This window comes from Pongo pygmaeus, chromosome 9 (assembly GCF_028885625.2).
Source record: "Pongo pygmaeus isolate AG05252 chromosome 9, NHGRI_mPonPyg2-v2.0_pri, whole genome shotgun sequence".
NCBI classification, from domain to species: Eukaryota; Metazoa; Chordata; class Mammalia; order Primates; family Hominidae; genus Pongo; species Pongo pygmaeus.
The window spans coordinates 104,083,479-104,101,462 of record NC_072382.2 but is presented as its reverse complement, the minus strand read 5'-3'; the positions used below and the strand labels follow the sequence as shown (position 1 = coordinate 104,101,462).

At 38.3% G+C, this 17,984-nt stretch overlaps 1 protein-coding gene across 1 annotated transcript; it reads left to right on the top strand.

Annotated features, from left to right (window-relative positions):
- Nucleotides 1–2,331: 2,331 nt before the first annotated feature.
- MMP7 (matrix metallopeptidase 7) lies at nt 2,332–12,796 on the top strand. The gene is made up of 6 exons (XM_054439142.2): nt 2,332–2,508; nt 5,116–5,342; nt 5,428–5,576; nt 8,237–8,365; nt 9,909–10,070; nt 12,508–12,796. Exons 1-6 carry the CDS (start codon nt 2,401–2,403, stop codon nt 12,534–12,536), a joined length of 804 nt encoding a protein of 267 aa, XP_054295117.1. The 5' UTR covers nt 2,332–2,400; the 3' UTR covers nt 12,537–12,796.
- Nucleotides 12,797–17,984: the final 5,188 nt, after the last annotated feature.

The window sequence follows — 17,984 nt, the reverse complement described above, 5'->3', positions numbered from 1 at the left end:
TTTCTAATTGGTATGTAGTGGTATCTCATTACCGTTTTGATTTGCATTTCCCCAATGACATATGATGTGAAGAATATTTTCATATGTTTGTTCACTATCTGTATATCTTTTTTGGTAAGATGTCTGTTAAGGTTTTTGGCCCATCTTTAAAATCAGACTGTTTGTGTTCTTATTGTTGAGTTTTAAAAGATACTTGTATATTTTGGATAACAGTCCTTTACTGGATACGTCTTTTTTTTTTTTTTTTTTTTGAGAGAGAGAGTCTCCCTCTGTCACCCAGGCTGGAGTGCAGTGGAGTGATCTCAGCTCACTGCAACCTCTGCCTCTGAGGTTCGAGCAGTTCTCGTGCCTCAGCCTCCTGAGTAGCTAGGACTACAGGCGCGCATCACTATGTTTGGCTAATTTTTGTATTTTTATTAGAAACAGGGTTTTGCCATGTTTCCTAGGCTGGTCTCAAACTCCTGACCTCAGACAATCCACTGGCCTCAGCTTTCCAAAGTCCTAGGATTACAGGCGTGAGCCACCGCGGCTGGCCATGGATGTGTCTTTGCATTTATTTTCATCCAGTTTGTGACTTGTGTGCTCATTCACTTGAGGAAATGCCTTTTGATTTTTATTCAATGCAAATAGTACCAAAAACGTGATATAATTTCATATTTAGCTGATTCAAGTAAAGTTCATAAATATTCATTATTCTACAAATATTTATGGTGCACCTTATCATATGTCAAACTCTGACTAAGGATACCAATTACTCTAGTTAAACTGTGACCATACAGAATCAAGACAACTCTGTAAAGAGAGCAAATTTAATTAACTGATCTGAAAATTTTACCTTTGCTGGCTCACAGTTCTCAATTACCATGTAATTTAAGTGATTTGTGATTAATTAAATTTTTTAGTTCCAGCATATTTGGAGTGTTTCCCATGATGTATTAGAATCAAAAGCCATGGTGCTCTCCCAAGTAATGTATAATATAATAAAAGAGAAAGACCTATTACAAAGTGAATAGGCAGTGCAGTGGGTTAGAAAAAGCACTGAGCTACTATCTGTGTGAGCTGGGAGAAGTATAATAAGTTAAATTATCATCTTGGCCTCACTTTCATCTTTGGTAAGAATGGAGTCATTGGGCTAGAATCTGTAGGTAATAGATTCTTACTGCTATATGTAGAATAACCATTTTGTGTACTAAGGACCAATGCAGCCCTACCTGTAGCTGGGTAGCAGCCAGAGTCAGAGTGATTGGAAGAAAAAAATTGGATATCCAAGTTGAAGGTCTAGCTTTGGAAGAGTCTGTTACCATAAAATGAGAAGCAGAATAAGTAAGCCAGATGAACAGTTAAGCCCGTGCTTGTAGATTTTTGTTGGCTTGGTATTTTTTCGTGTTTAATTCAAGAAGAATTAGAGGCAGTGTTCCCCATTAAGAAATTCCATAGCATTGCAGTGGAATTTTCTTTGGGTAGTTTTTCGGATTATAAAAGCAATATATGTTTTCATCAAGTAGCCATTAAAAGCAGGTTTCAGAGTCTGCTCAAATCGGGCTTGAGTTCCAACCCTCCACTCACTATGTAGATAGACTCAGGAAGGTCATTAAACTTCTCTAGGCTTCAGGTTTCCAATTTGGAAGTTGGAGATAAGAATGGTATCAACCAAATGAGGGTGTTGTAAAGCATTCAACACAATACCTGATGGGCAGTGTTCCCCATTAAGAAAAGATTAAAAGGAGACCCAAAGAAGGGAATTATCACTGCTCTGCTAAGGGACATGAAAGGTGAGGGGACACAGCACAGTTCTATATAGGGTGGCCACTAATCCAGCCACACAGCAGCATTTCCATCTGCCTCCTGCCATCTTTCCCCTGTATGGAGAACCACAGGTTGTTGGTGATGTTCTATTTCTTGACTTTGGTGACGGTTACAGTATTTGCTTAATTATTATTTCATTATTTATACGTTTTGTGCACTTTTCCACACCTTTCAATTGTTAAGAATATATGGTACCATATAATAAGAATATATATTTAAGAATATATATTATTCTTTAAGAATATATGTACCATAATGTCCTGAATGATACCTATGTGAGCAGTCATTTGACTTTGGCAAAGAAATGAGGTTTCTCATGGATTCAGTTTATGCAGCAGACAGAAAAAAAAATCCTTTGAAAGACAAATGCATTGTGTGCTTCCTGCCAATAACGATGTAATACTTCCTCGTTTTAGTTAATGAAAAATAACACATACTTTCAAAGTTCTGTAGACTCTAAAAAGAAAGAAAACACTCAAATGAGTCACCTATTTCCACATTCGAGGCTGAGAAGCTATATAAATTTCTGCAGTCACTAGCAGAAAACACCAAATCAACCATAGGTCCAAGAACAATTGTCTCTGGACGGCAGCTATGCGACTCACAGTGCTGTGTGCTGTGTGCCTGCTGCCTGGCAGCCTGGCCCTGCCGCTGCCTCGGGAGGCGGGAGGCATGAGTGAGCTACAATGGGAAGAGGCTCAGGTATGTCACAGCCCACTTACTTGGGCTTCCATTCTTTTGCCATCTGCATTAAGAAATGTGTTTTTCAATTATTTCTTCTCCCATGTTAGCATTGCAGTGGAATTTTCTTTGGGGTAGTTTTTCGGATTATAAAAGCAATATATGTTTTCATCAAGTAGTCATTAAAAGCAGGTTTCAGAGTTTGCTCAAATCGGGCTTGAGTTCCAACCCGCCACTCACTACGTAGATAGTCTCAGGAAGGTCATTAAACTTCTCTAAGCTTCAGGTTTCCAATTTGGAAGTTGGAGATAAGAATGGTATCAACCAAATGAGGGTGTTGTGAAGCATTCAACACAATACCTGAAACATTGTTTAAATTAAGCTCTTATTTTTATTTATTATAACTTGAGATTCTTTTCCTATAGTATACAGAATATTGCCTCTTAAGATACAACTTGTAAATATACTCTTTGTATATTTACAATACTGTTTGTAATGGAGATATTTGAAGTCAGAAAACATGGGTAGAAGTTACAACTCTCCAACAAGTCAATGACAATAGACAAGGCATTAACATCTGACTTTGTTTTCTTATATGTCCAGTAGAAAAAATAATATTATGTGTTTTAAACCTCATGGGGTATTCTAGTAAGTAAATGAGGCGATAACAAAACCAACTAGCATGTATGTAACAATTGTAGATTATAAAGTACTTATATATACATTGTGTCATTTAATCCTTAGTTCTATAAAAAGAGGAAACCAAAGTTAAATTGATTCGTATACTTGTTAGTGGTAGAGATAGAAATCAAGGACAAGTGCTTCTGGATCAAAAATCATGTTCCTTCCAATATGCTTCTTAATAAGCAGTCTAATAAATACAAGCAGTCTACTAATTATTATTTGGTTAACTAATGGGATGATTACTCATAAGTATTATTTGTAAATTTAGGCTTTAAGCATAAGAAAAGTCAATTTTTAATTCACATTAACTTAGACTTTTAAAAAGTTCCAGTTATAATAAGTTAGATTGAACCACATGAAGTTACTAGTATTTAACTTTTAAAATCTCCACAACAGTAATTTTATATGGTTCCACCTAATGAATTCTCCAGAAAGAGTACTTTGCATTTAGTTTCTTTACTTAGAGTGCAGGTTGGCAGAAACTTAGTCTTTACTTGGAGGGATGTTAGCTAGGTTTAACAAAAAAACAGAAAAAGTCATCTCAACAAAGCAGAGAGATTTCTTCCAGAGGGTGTCTCGGTACAGTCTGTAGCTCTAGAAGGGATTAAATGGGTTACTTGTTTTTAAATAAAGGATCAGTTATCAATTGTCATGGATGAACAATAAGTATTTGTTGTATTTAATGAGACAATTGTTGGTAACAGGAAAAAAAGGCACGATATTAATAAGATTTCTTACATAAATTGCATATTCCTGGGTGGTCCCAAGACAGGTAACCATTACCATCTACTCCAAATAAACTGCAAATTAGTGAGCCAATGTTTAAATCATTTTAACAACAATATTATCAGGCATCATATAACCCTACACATGTTTCTAATGTATAGAAGTCAGAACACTTGAGTTCAAATACTGGCTCCTTCAGTTACTCACAAGGTGATCTTGTGCAATTTATTTCACTTCTCTGAGCTGTGTTTCTTCATGTATAAAATAGGGATAACAATGCCATACTTGTTTCATAGGGTGGTTATGAGGTTTACATAAAATAAATATGTAAGTGCCTGGCTCTAGTAAGTGCTTAAAAATGTTCCTGTGAGGTTTCTATTGTTGTTAGTTCATTCACTTTTGTTGTTGTGTTTGTGCTGCTGGATTCCTATCCTCGTATCCAGATACTGAGAACCTTTAGAGAAATTCCCAGGAACCCAACTTTGCATGGAATAAACCTGGGAGTCCTACTGTATACTGTAATCTCCCAAAGTGGGTTTGACTAGAGATTTAACAGCAGAAAGAGGGGCTGGGAATTGAATGAGCAGAAAGAGGGAAAAGGGCCTAGGAGTCAGGAACATGAAGTCCAGTTCTGCTAGTAATTTAAGGTGTCAACCTGGGCACATAAATCATTTAGTTCCTATAAGCTTTGGTTCCTTCACCAGATTATTAAATTGAACTATTTAATAATTTCCTAATATCTTTTCCCAGAGCTAAAATTTTAAGACCCTTTAACTTTTAGCTGGAACCACATCTCAGCTGGACCTTAGATAGGGCTAGTTGACCTCAGATCTCCCTCACAGGGGCTATGATAACACTGAGAGAAGGTCCTAGTCATACCCCTGAGGACAGACTGGTACATGCCTCCTGATTGCTCTTACACACATCTAGGCTTTATAAAGTGTATAGTGTATTTCTCCCCAAAACATTTAAAGGGATTTTTTTTTTAATTGAAGGATTCTTTTCTTTTGCTCAGGAAATGGCATGCCAGTGCTTCATTAGCAATATTAAATTTTCTCCTCACTAATGCACACTTATTTTACTCAGTGACTATGTAATTATTCTGTCTTCAAATCATTATTTGAATCCACAGGACCCAAAGGCAAGAGATGTATAGGCTTCTAAGATAAAAGAAGATAATAAACAAGAACTATAGATTAATTACTCTGTTTTCAATAGGACTATCTCAAGAGATTTTATCTCTATGACTCAGAAACAAAAAATGCCAACAGTTTAGAAGCCAAACTCAAGGAGATGCAAAAATTCTTTGGCCTACCTATAACTGGAATGTTAAACTCCCGCGTCATAGAAATAATGCAGAAGCCCAGATGTGGAGTGCCAGATGTTGCAGAATACTCACTATTTCCAAATAGCCCAAAATGGACTTCCAAAGTGGTCACCTACAGGTTAGTTTTGCTCTGGCTCATTTTGGCAAAAACAATAAAGCCTGTTTCCTAAGAGGTCAAACATTGTTTTCTTGTTTGCCACTAGGATCGTATCATATACTCGAGACTTACCGCATATTACAGTGGATCGATTAGTGTCAAAGGCTTTAAACATGTGGGGCAAAGAGATCCCCCTGCATTTCAGGAAAGTTGTATGGGGAACTGCTGACATCATGATTGGCTTTGCACGAGGAGGTAAGAAAGATTCCTGTAGGCTAATCCTGTGTCCTGTTTTGTTTGTTCATGGTTTATATCAGTGCTCTTTTCTTATGAGGGTTAAAATCCTTTAATGAGATATGATTGATTGATAGATAATAGATTCAGCAATATTATTACAATTTTTATAATCTGGTAATATAGAGCCACTTTTTATAGCAGCAGTTGGCAAACTATGACGCATGAGCCAAATCCAGCCCACCTTCTGTTTTTGTAAATAAAGTTTTACTGGAACACAGTCAGGCTCCTTCATTTCCCTATTATCTATGACTATTTGGGCTCAGGCTGCAATTGTGACAGAGATCACAACACTTAAACACTGGTTATCTGACCCTTTACAGAAAAAGTTTGCCAACCCCTGTTTTGTAACGTGAATTATTATTTATATATACAGTCATGCACTGCTTAACAATGGGAATACATTCTGAGAAATGAGACCTTTGGCAATCTTGTCATTGTGCTAACATCATAGAGTACACTTATACAAACCCAGGTAATACAGCCCACTGTCCACCTAGGCTACATAGTATAGCCTATTGCTCCTAGGCTGTAAATCTATACCGCATGTTACTATACTGAATACAGTAGGCAACTGTAACGCAATGGCAAGTATTTGTGAGGCTAAACATATTTAAACATTGAAAAGGTAATGCATTGAGCTATGACATTATCACAGCTACTATATCACTAGGCTATAGGAATTTTTCAGCTCCATTATAATCTTATAGGACCATTGTATATGTGGTCTGTTTACTGAAAGATCATTATGTAGCACATGACTGTATGTTTACAATATATCTAGCTAACATCAATATTAAATCAACAGAAAGAGTTGCAGCTTCCAAAGGCCTCAAGAGGCCCCTGAGGAGTGGTATATGACCTGTTGCTAATGCCTTTCATATGGCAAGGAAGTAGGAAATGGAAACTTTCATATTAAAGAACTTAAAAATATATAACACAGCAGGACATGGTGGCTCACGCCTGTAATCCCAGCACTTTGGGAGGTCAGGCAGGTAGATCATCTGCGGTCAGGAGTTCAAGACCAGCCTGGCCAACATGGTGAAACCCCATCTCTACTAAAACAAAAATTAGCTGAGCATGGTGGCGCATGCCTGTAATTCCAGCTACTTGGGAGGCTGAAGCATGAGTTACTTAAACCCGGGAGGTTCAATATATATATATACAAATATATATATATACACAAATATATATATATACACAAATATATATATACATATATATACACAAATATATATATACATATATACACAAATATATATATACATATATACACAAATATATATACACAAATATATATATACAAATATATATACATATATACACACATATATATACAAATATATATATACAAATATATATACAAATATATATACATATATACACAAATATATACATATACACACAAATATACATATATATTTGTATATGGGTTTTTCTATATATAAAATCCTTTTTTTTAGTATATGGGTATACACTAAAAATGGGTATATATGTATATATATGGGTATCTATATGGGTATATATATGTATACACACACACACACACACACATATATATATAACCCATATACATAAACTGTTCTTAATTACTAGTGTTTCATGGTGCGAATTTAGAGAAAAATGTTGCCCATTTCGGTCTGTCCTATGCGGAACTGTCTGGATACTGTAGTTGAAATTTGAGCTTCAACCCACAATATTGACAACACTGAAGAAAATGTTATGGGAAAGCACTAATCATGGCACTACAAGTTTTTTAAGAGCTAGATAAACTGGACTGGCCTCATATCACCTTGAAGATAACCAGCTCTGCATCACAAATTAAAGGACTATCAAAAGCCATTTTAAGAGATCTTGAAGCATGGCTCTCTAAGAGACTATTTACTATGCCCACAAAGAATAAACTAGGTTTTTAAGAAAAAAACAAAAACATATGAAATGGTGCACAAATTACTTGCCAAATGCAGTATTCATATTCTTTCTCCCTCCCACCACCCTTTGGCCGAGCAAAATGGTCAAATGTAACAAAAGCGTAAATGCAACCATAAGTTAGATATAACTGCATTTTAAGTCCCGTATCCAGTAAGCTTTCAATATATGGTGATTATCAGTGATGAGCAATGGTTATGTGAAAGGAAAAGTGTCTGGGCCAAGAAAGCACCCAAACTACCCTGTGAATGCAACTGACAGTGCATAACAATGTCAGCTACTTGGACTGGGCTGCCTTTTTTTTTTTTAAATTTATTTTTTGAGATGGAGTTTCACTATTGTCACCCAGGCTGGAGTGCAGTCGCGCGATCTCAGCTCACTGCAACTTCCACCTCCTGAGTTCAAGCAATTCTCCAGCCTCAGCCTCCCAAGTAGCTGGGATTACAGGCATGTGCCACCACGCCCAGATTTTTGTATTTTTAGTAGAGACAGGGTTTCACCATGTTAGCCAGACAGGTCTCAAACTCCTGACCTCAGGTGATCCGCCCACCTCGGCCTCGCAAAGTGAGCCACCATGCCTGGCCTGGACTGGACTGCTTTTTCTAGCCTCAATAATCGTATAAACTGAAAAATAAAATGACTGGAGAAAAAACAAATCAGTCACTAAGAACAATCACTCCATTTTCTTTCAGCTCATGGGGACGCCTACCCATTTGATGGGCCAGGAAACACACTGGCTCATGCCTTTGCACCTGGGAAAGGTCTTGGAGGAGATGCTCACTTCGATGAGGATGAACGCTGGACGGATGGTAGCAGTCTAGGTATAGCATCTCATGTCTCTTCTACTCCACATCCTTTTCAAAATCCTGGACTTACACTAAGTTAAATAATTATTTTAATTTATAATAAGTATTGAGCCCTTGCTAAGTGCCAAACACTGTACTATATGCCTGAAATGCATTATTTCATGTAATATACTCATAATGCTACACACACAGAAGATGAACACTCAGGCTATGGAGTCAAGCACCACTGATCCAATTTGCTGTACGTCTACCAATTACTCTGTGTCATTGGGCAAGTTATTGAATTTCTCTGAGCCTCAGTTTCCTCCTCTGTGGAATGGAAATATAAATAGTTCCCACATCAAGGATTCTTTAAATTAAATGAGATAATGCTTATACAGTGCTTGGAATGTATTAATAATTCATTAAATTATAGCTCTTTCTTCATATTTCCAAAAAATACATGCCCCAAATGGAAAAGAAAGAGAAGTAGAAACTATGATATTTAAGAAGTATATGCAATTCTGGAATTATTCACTATTTTCCAAAAAGAACCAACTCCATGATTTAGTATATCATTTTTATCGTTTTACATAGTAGGATATTATAGGCACATGAGAGAACTAATGGAGAAGAGCTCTGGCATAAATAATCCCAATTAGAGACAATTTTTCTTAAGGCTACCAACTGGCCCTAAAAGGGAAATTTGTACTTGTGTTTGGCAAAGGGAATTCACTATAGCTTGCTGCCTTGCTGTGAAAATCTCTGTTAAATTGTGATGCTGCCTCCCATTTGCATCTGGCATATTCTTTTCATTCTTCTTTCTTCCCACTTAAGGTAGGTTAAAGGCAGCTTCCTTCAATTCAATGCTACATCACCAGAGCTCTGGCCACTCCTCAAATACACGGGCTCATACCTTCCACATACTTGCAAAGCCTTTCAATGAGTATGAGGGAGAACAAAGGATATATGTAATGCAAGTTAATGAATCAAAATCAAAAGCAAAGCCCAGCATTGCCTAGAGATCCTGCCTTTCAATCTTCACTTTCTCAAAGCCACTTTTCTCTCTTCTGATATCCAAAGTCACTAACATTTATTGAATGGCCGTGACTTCCCAAATATTGAGAAACTCCAGTTATCATGACAAATCTATAGGGAAGAAATTACTGTCTCTGTTTAACAGATGAGAAACTGAGACTCAGCAACATTGATTAATCTGTCCAGAGTTGTTCAGATAGTAAGTAGTGGAGCTACATTTCAAATCTAGGTGTTAGTGCTTTTAAAACCTTTGCTTTCCACTGCAGAGTGTTGCTGCCTGAATGAAAGAAGCAAATAAAAAAAATTACACATTTTTAAGAAGCAGAAGTAGTGATGAGATTAAAGCACTCCTATTCTGATTAATCTTCCAATCCCTCTCCACTTTTGAAAGCCTAGAAACAAATAAGTAAGCTACCGTGGGCTAAAAATTGCGTATTTTTCTTTAGTTTTTTTAAAATTATGATATCATATATTATATATAATATTACATAATGTATGTAGCTATTTTTATCATTACTGTTTGTCACTTCTTCGGTTGTAGGAATTAACTTCCTGTATGCTGCCACTCATGAACTTGGTCATTCTTTGGGTATGGGACATTCCTCTGATCCTAATGCAGTGATGTATCCGACCTATGGAAATGGAGATCCCCAACATTTTAAACTTTCCCAGGATGATATTAAAGGCATTCAGAAACTATATGGTAATATTTATTATTTCAAATAAGAGGATTTCCCATTTTCTTTTTACAGTGGGGTAGGAAAAGGAAGGCTGGGAAATGGGTATTTACCTGGAAAACCACACTGGAACTTATACCAAAAAGCCTATTGAGGGGAGGAATTGGAGACCTTAGATACTTAAAATATAACTAGGCTGTGATATACTATGAAGAGGCTGATTGTGAGTTTCAGTAACATAATATCATGTGGTAAAATTATGCAAATGATATTGTCAAGATTTTCTTCAGGCTGCCACCCACTGCTCTTCCTCTCTCAGTTTAAATAGTTTAGGAGAGTGTCCCCTGTAGGGGTGGATCGAAGGGACAAAACGCCTTTCTTCATAGCCGCCCACTCCTAAGGATTCAACCCTAAATAATTAAAAGTGACCCTGCTCTTCCTGTTTGCATGTAGAGAAAGTGGTTAACCACGGACAGAAACTGCTTATCATTCCTGGTCTTGATACTTATGTGTATCCCATGTTCCAATCTATGCTTTTTTGGTTTAATCAAGTTCCAAATTCAGTTTTTATGAGTGCACTGATTTGGATTTACTGTATTGAGTCAGCCAAAAGTAGTATTTGAGAAAGAAATCAAAGGACAAGAATAAAAAGCTCTGTCTCTGGATAAAGATAAGGAAAGTAAGGTTCAAAGAGGCTAAGAGGACTGTCCAAGGTCATGTGACTGTCGAGTGCTTGAGCCATGATTCCAAGTGGGGACTATGTGACTTCATACTTTTTCTACAACATATCCCGGCCTATCACTGCCCAGTAAGCTTTTTATCCTAGTAAGAATAAAAGAATACAGAATGACATCTTTAAATCAGCAGATATAACTAAACCTAGCCAGTAAAAATATCAGGATGAAGAGAATACACTGCAAAAAGATCACTAAAGAGTCTTCAAATGATCACATGAGCAACGAAAGTGCTTCCACATAATAGAGGACTGTCCTCAGGGGAGAAATATTCCAGTAAGACACTGGATTTAAGATATCAGTTCAACCTAGCATTTACTAGAAATCTGCATGTCCCAAACTGTATTCTCAGAACACTAGTCCTACAGGGTGATTCCCAGAAAAGGAGGCTATGGACGAATAAGTTCAAGAAACACTACCTACTACATTTCAGGTGTATAGACTATTAGAGAGTATGGAGTATTGAACAAATGTTTAACTCAGTGTTTCCTAAATCATAATCATTTTTATGGGTCCCAATGAGTCCCATAAAATAGTACTTCAGAGAACACACTTTGGAAAATGCTATGTAACTATTCCCAAAAGATCTGACGTAAAGAACCACTGCTGCCCAAAAGATTCACAAAATGCTGACTATTGTTGGTAAAGTTATCACCAAGAAAACCGAAAATACTACCCTCCCCTTACATAAAACTGTGAAACTCATGGAATATTCTACAGCAGTCTGTAAATATTTTAGAACCCTAAGAAAAATACAAAGAGACTAAAGAAGATCTGAGGCATACTGATTAAATTTAAGAGGAAGAAAAGAGACTAGTGCATTAAAACCTTAAGTATTAGACAAAAGGGCATCCCTGGTCAGAGTTGGAAAGAAGTAACTTCTGGACAAATGGAAATAGAATTTAATTATGTAGGCTGTATACGTAGGGAGTTAATTAATCTAAAAAGTAATATGAGCAGAAAACATAGATTCCAAAGAAAGTGATTAAGATACAAGATTCCTAATGCTATACTCAGAATGACAAAAATAATAGCTGGCTGGGCGCGGTGGCTCATGCCTTTACCCAGCACTTTGGGAGGCCAAGGTGGTTGGGGATCGCTTGAGTCCAGGAGTTCGAGACCTGGGCAACATGGTAAAACCCCATCTCTACTAAAAATACAAAAATTAGCCAGGCATGAACCTTCACGCATGTCTGTAGTCCCAGCAACTCAGGAGGCTGAGGCATGAGAATTGCTGGAACCCAGGAGGCAGAGGTTGCAGTGAGTCAAGATCACAGCACTGCAATCCAGCCTGGGCAACAGAGTGAGACTCTGTCTCAAAAAATAAATAAATAATAGCTAGCATGCATTGAGTACTTGCAGTATCCCAAGACTTCACATGGATTAACTCATTTAATTCAAGAATTCAATGAGACATTATTATCCACATTTTACAGATTTGTAATCCGATGCTAAGAGAGGTTAAGTAGTCAACTACCTAAGGTCGCACAGGTAGTAAACTGGTAGAGACAAGATGCAAAGGTACCTGAGCCCTGGGCCCACACTCCAGTCAATCCTGCCTTCTTAGCATCTGGAGGTTGTTCTTCAGAATCTTTGTCCCAGGCACAAAGAACTGGGCTGAGTGAATAATAGAATATAGTTTCTGTGACATTTCCTTTGCCTGTATAATCTTAGGATGGTTTTTATGTATTTTCTACATATCAGAATGTTCTTTTTTTTCTCTCAATAGGAAAGAAAAGTAATTCAAGAAAGAAATAGAAACTTCAGGGGGAACATCCATTCATTCATTGGATTGTATATCATTGTTGCATAATCAGAATTGATAAGCACTGTTCCTCCACTCTATTTAGCAATTATGTCACCCTTTTTTATTGCAGTTGGTTTTTGAATGTCTTTCACTCCTTTTAAGGATAAACTCCTTTATGGTGTGACTGTGTCTTATTCATCTATGCTCGCAGTGGGCAGATGTCAATAAATGTTATATACACAAATAAATACAATGTTTATTCTATAGTAAATTTATTTATATTTGGGAGCACTCTTTCTGTGAAGACATACTATACAATGAAACGAAAGACTAAGACAAAAAAAGAATCCCACCACACTATTTTGGGGTCTTCTGCAGCACCTCACCCTTCCACCTAAGAGGGAAGGTGGGAGCTCCACCTCTTTATTGTTCATTAGTGTGGCCCAAAGTTACACTAATTTCCCCTTACCTTTGTGGCCCGTGCTCTCACTCTGAGTCCTCTGGAAAGTCCAATTCTTCCCACAAATGTCTGAGAATTTCCAACAACTTACAACTTACTACCACGGTCACTTCCAGCTCCAAGTTCCTACCTCCCCCTTACCTCCTGATTTTCCTGCAACCTCTCCTGCTGCAGCCACTCTCTAGGTTCACTTCCCTTTTCCCCATGCCAACTCAGATGTTGCTCTCACCCTGTTCTCTTTAACTTTCTACAAACCAGTGCTACAGGCTTTAATGAGAATGTAGATGTTGCTGGAGATTTGCATAAATAGTGGAATTTTCTACTGTGCAAGGGTCATGAAATTGAACAAAACTAAAATTGGATATTATGGATATTATCCCCATCCTTCAAATCCTTTTTTTTTTTTTTGGAGGCGGTGTCTCATTCTGTTACCCAGGCTGGCGTGCAGTGGCATGCGATCTCGGCTCACTGCAACCACCGCCTCCTGGGTTCAAACGATTCTCCTGCCTCAGCCTCCCAAGTAGCTGGGATTATAGGCACGTGCCACCATCCCTGGCTAATTTTTATATTTTTAGTAGAAATGGGGTTTCACCATATTGGCCAGGCTGGTCTTGAACTCCTGACCTCAAGTGATCTACCGGCGTCAGCCTCCCAAAGTGCTAGGATTGCAGGTGTGAGCCACCACGCCCAGCCCAAATCCTTTACTTACCCCAGATCAGGAATTTCTCACTGGCCACCTACTTTTGCAGGCTGCAGCCTCCTACCACCTGTCTCCCAACTCCTCTTTCTTTAAACCCCCCTCCTTCTCACTTTCCCAGAAACTCATTTTCCTGATGTCCTTCAGCTCAGGTCCTCCCTTTCCACACACAGAAACCCACTGTGTTTCTCTGGGTGAAGCACTCTCTATGCAGGGTTTAACCTTTTAGCAGAACACAGAGCTGGCAAGGGCTTTGCTGTTTCAGCCTTCTCTTTCTTCCTTCTTCTCCACACTCCCAACACCCATGCGTACTTTCTCTATAGGGAGATGAACAATTGAAATTTACTTTCTTACTGATAAAAATTATCCTTCCCACACATATCCTAAAAGCAGATCAATATCCCAAAATTCAGAACTATCCTGCAGCCTTAGGAAGCCATTCCAAGAATAGATCAAATGAGAGGAGAATCCACAATCCAGGCAAAATATAAAGTATATATGAACAAGAGTTCAAAGACCCTTTTAAAACATAAGGAAATATATCTATATGATGCTAGAATGAAAAGGAAGTTGTGTCATTAAATTCAAGTTCTTCATTTTGTAGAAGACAAAACAGAGATTAAATGATTTCCCTAAGGTTCACAGTAAGCAAAAGTGGTGATTTAAGCGTTTTGTTGCTTGTTTAGCTCTTTGTATTTTGATTTTAGACAGCAGGAGGCAGTATCTACCTTGCAGCTAAAGTGGATATCTATTGTTCTTACCTGCCCAGCATCCCTTCTGGGGACAAGAAACTGCCTCTTCCCTTTGTGTACAATCTTCATGAGATGTCACATAGGTTGCCACAAGCTGCCTGGGCTGAGAGAAGAGTACAGGACCCAAGCTTGGCCTATCAGACACTCTCCCAAAAACACTGGAGGGATTATGGGTGGATTCATCCTGGCCATGGGGCTCTGGAGACACTGCCTATTGAATCCTGCACCCAGACAGATTCCCTGAGGCTGCCCTGGGCCTTGTCCTTCTCATAGCTTCGGTGTAGGGCTTCTCTTCCAGATTTACAACTGACTGCACTGCCTTACAGTACATTTTGTCTATTGCTTAAGTTATCCATAGTTAGTTCATGTCTGTGGTTTGCAAATTCCTGGCACAGTAGCTTAGTTGGCTTTCCTAGAGTATCTGCACATACGGGCTCCATTCTGTATTTCACCACATATTATACTTCAATCTTAACAATGAAATAAGCTCTAACAGAGCATAGAAGTAAATAAAATGTTCTTTTTCTTATCAAATAGCATAAAACTAACTGGTAAACAGAAATTTTTCCTAGCAAATAAGGACTCATTTTTTAAATTGTGGTAAAATACATGTAACATAAAATTTGCCATCTCAACCATTAAGTGTACAGTTTAGTATTGTTAAGTATATTCACATTGTTGCACAAGAGAAAAAGTCCTTAAACTCAGCACTATTTGCATTTTTGACTACATAATTCTTTGTTGTGTCCTATGTATTAAGAATACTGGGCCAGGCACAGTGGCTCATGCCTGTGATCCCAGCATTGTGGGAGGCTAAGGCGAGCAGATCGTGTGAGCCCAGATATTAAAGACCAGCCTGGGCAACATAGCAAAACCCTATCTCTACAAAAAATTTGACAATTAGCCAGGCATGGCTGTATGTACCTGTGCTCCAAGCTAATTGGAAGGCTGAGGTGGGAGGATTTCTTGAGCCCAGGAGGTTGAGGCTGCAGTGAGGCATGACTGTAACACTGCACTCCAGCCTGGGCAACAGAGCAAGACCCTGTCTCAAAAGAAAAAAAAAAAAGAATGCTTACAGTTACCCCTGGCCTCTATGCACTGATGCCAGTAGAATATCCTCAGTTCTCTCAACCAAAAAAGTCTTCAAACAGTACCAAATATCGTCTAAGAGGAAAAATAGCCCCAAGTTGAGAACCACTGAGCTAAAGAGAATAAACTATTTCATTGTATTATACTTAGTATCCCTTCTACCATTTTCACCCAGGACGCTATCATACTCTAATTCTGTACCATCCCATGAGAAAGAAAAACCAGTAAGAGATTAAGGTGACATCGCCTGTCACCTTTTTGACACTTATTTGAGGAAAAGATTGTCATGTTTTAAGAAATAAAAAACACTTGGATTCCGGCTGGGCACGTGGCTCACGCCTGTAATCACAACACTTTGGGAGGCCGAGGCAGGCAGATCATTTGAGGTCAGGAGTTCTAGATCAGCCAACATGGCAAAATCTCCTTTCTACTAAACGTACAAAAATTAGCCAGGTGTGATGGCAGGCACCTGTAATCTCAGCTCCTCGGGATACTAAGGCATGAAGATCACTTGAGCCCAGGAGGCAGAGATTGCAGTGAGCTGAGATCACACCACTGCACTCCAGCCTAGGTGATAGAGCGACATCCTGTCTCAAAAAAAAAAAAAAGAAAAAAATCTCTATTCCAAAGCCAGGGTACTATGTATTTACAGAAGTCCATAAGACTTGGGTGTATTTTGTAAATTACTTGTTATTTTTCTAGTTTTAAAGTCAATAAACTCCAGTTTAAGAAAGAGGTCTTAGCACATGAATTTGTCTTCCCTCGCTTCAAAGATTCCATTTAAGCAGTAGTGAAGGAACAAAACAGAGCAGGAAGAGGTCTGCAACGGACAAGTGATTTCAATCAATTTCTGTGAGATCTAATACAGCTGATAGACAAAACATATCAGCCTCAGCCTAGGATGTACAAAGAGGCCTACAGTGAAAATGGGAGTTAAATTGTCCAACTCCTGAGAGGTTTTGAAATCTCAGTTAGAAGGTTTAATGAAGTCAGAGTGAAAAATGATATCAGGGGATTAACTGTGTATGAGTACATGTGTATAAGACAATTAACTTCATTTCATCCCTTTAACAAAAATGGCAGAGAGCCAGATGTTCACTTCCAGGCAAAATATCAAAGGGTTCTTTGCTAAACAAGTTTTTTTAAAAATGTAGGAGAGAACAGGACATTTAAATTGGGTTCTGTGCCTCTGAACAAAATAACCATATTTTAGCTTTGAGGCTGGGAGTAGGGAAGTCTCCATCCATCGGCTCATCCTAACTTAAATGTACCAGTGAACAAGAATATCCATGGACACCAAGCTCCTAGTTAGCCTTCTTATTGCATTGTTCTGTGGTGGACAGGTCTAGGCAAATCTACCCACAAAGGCTGAGGAAGTTGTGGGGCTGAAGAAAGAGGCTGACAAATCCAGTTTCTCAGAAAGAAACATTTAATAGTGACTTACAAACAGAAGCCTTATCTTGGGCAGCCATAAGATGAGAGGGTGGATTCCTGCACCATTACCCGCAGAACCAGTACTCACATGCCATAGGGAAAGGGTATACATGCTTCAGAAGGGACAGGTAGGACAATTGTAGCACAGTAACATCAAGGTTGTTTTGACCAGAAATTTATGCTAAGTATCTACTCTTACACAACGAACAATAAATAAGCTGGAAATCTTAGAGGCCTTCACAGAACTGGGGTTAATGAGAAGTTAACATGGTGGATTAACATCCAAGATGGAATTGCTTTACTCTCCACATTAAAATGAGATGGGAAACAAAATAACAGCTCATTGAAAAAAATGGTGATACCAAAAAAATTCACCCCAGAAAAAACAGAAATAATTTACAGAATAGAAGAGGTATGAGAAAAAAAATAGGACATTCTTACAGAAATTTGGGACGACATTACATACATAAAAAACAGTAACCAGTCAGGTGCGGTGGCTCACGTCTGCAATCTCAGCACTTTGGGAGGCCAAGGCAAGCGGATCGCTTGAGGTCAGGAGTTCAAGACCAGCCTGCCCAACATGATGAAACCCGTCTCTACTAAAAATATGAAAATTAGCTGGGCGTGGTGGCAGGCGCCTGTAGTTCCAGCTACTTGGGAAACTGAGGCAGGAGAATCGCTTGGACCCAGGAGGCGGAGGTTGCAGGGGGAGCCGGGATCGTGTCACTGCACTCCAGCTTGGGAGACAGAGTGAGACTCCATCTCAAAAACAAAACAAAACAAACAACAACAACAAAAAAAAAACAGTAATACTAAGATTGTATTAAAAATTATCAGAGAATAAGCTGAAACTTTTGAAAATTGAATTTATGATTGTCGAGAGAGAAGTATAATATAAAAGAGTTGGAAGATAAAGAAAGCCACTCAGAATGAAGAGCTGAAAGACAAAAAAACAGAAAATAGGACAGAAAAAAGAAGAAGAAAAGATCAATTCAAGAGGTCCAACACCCAACTCTTGTTGGCTTTG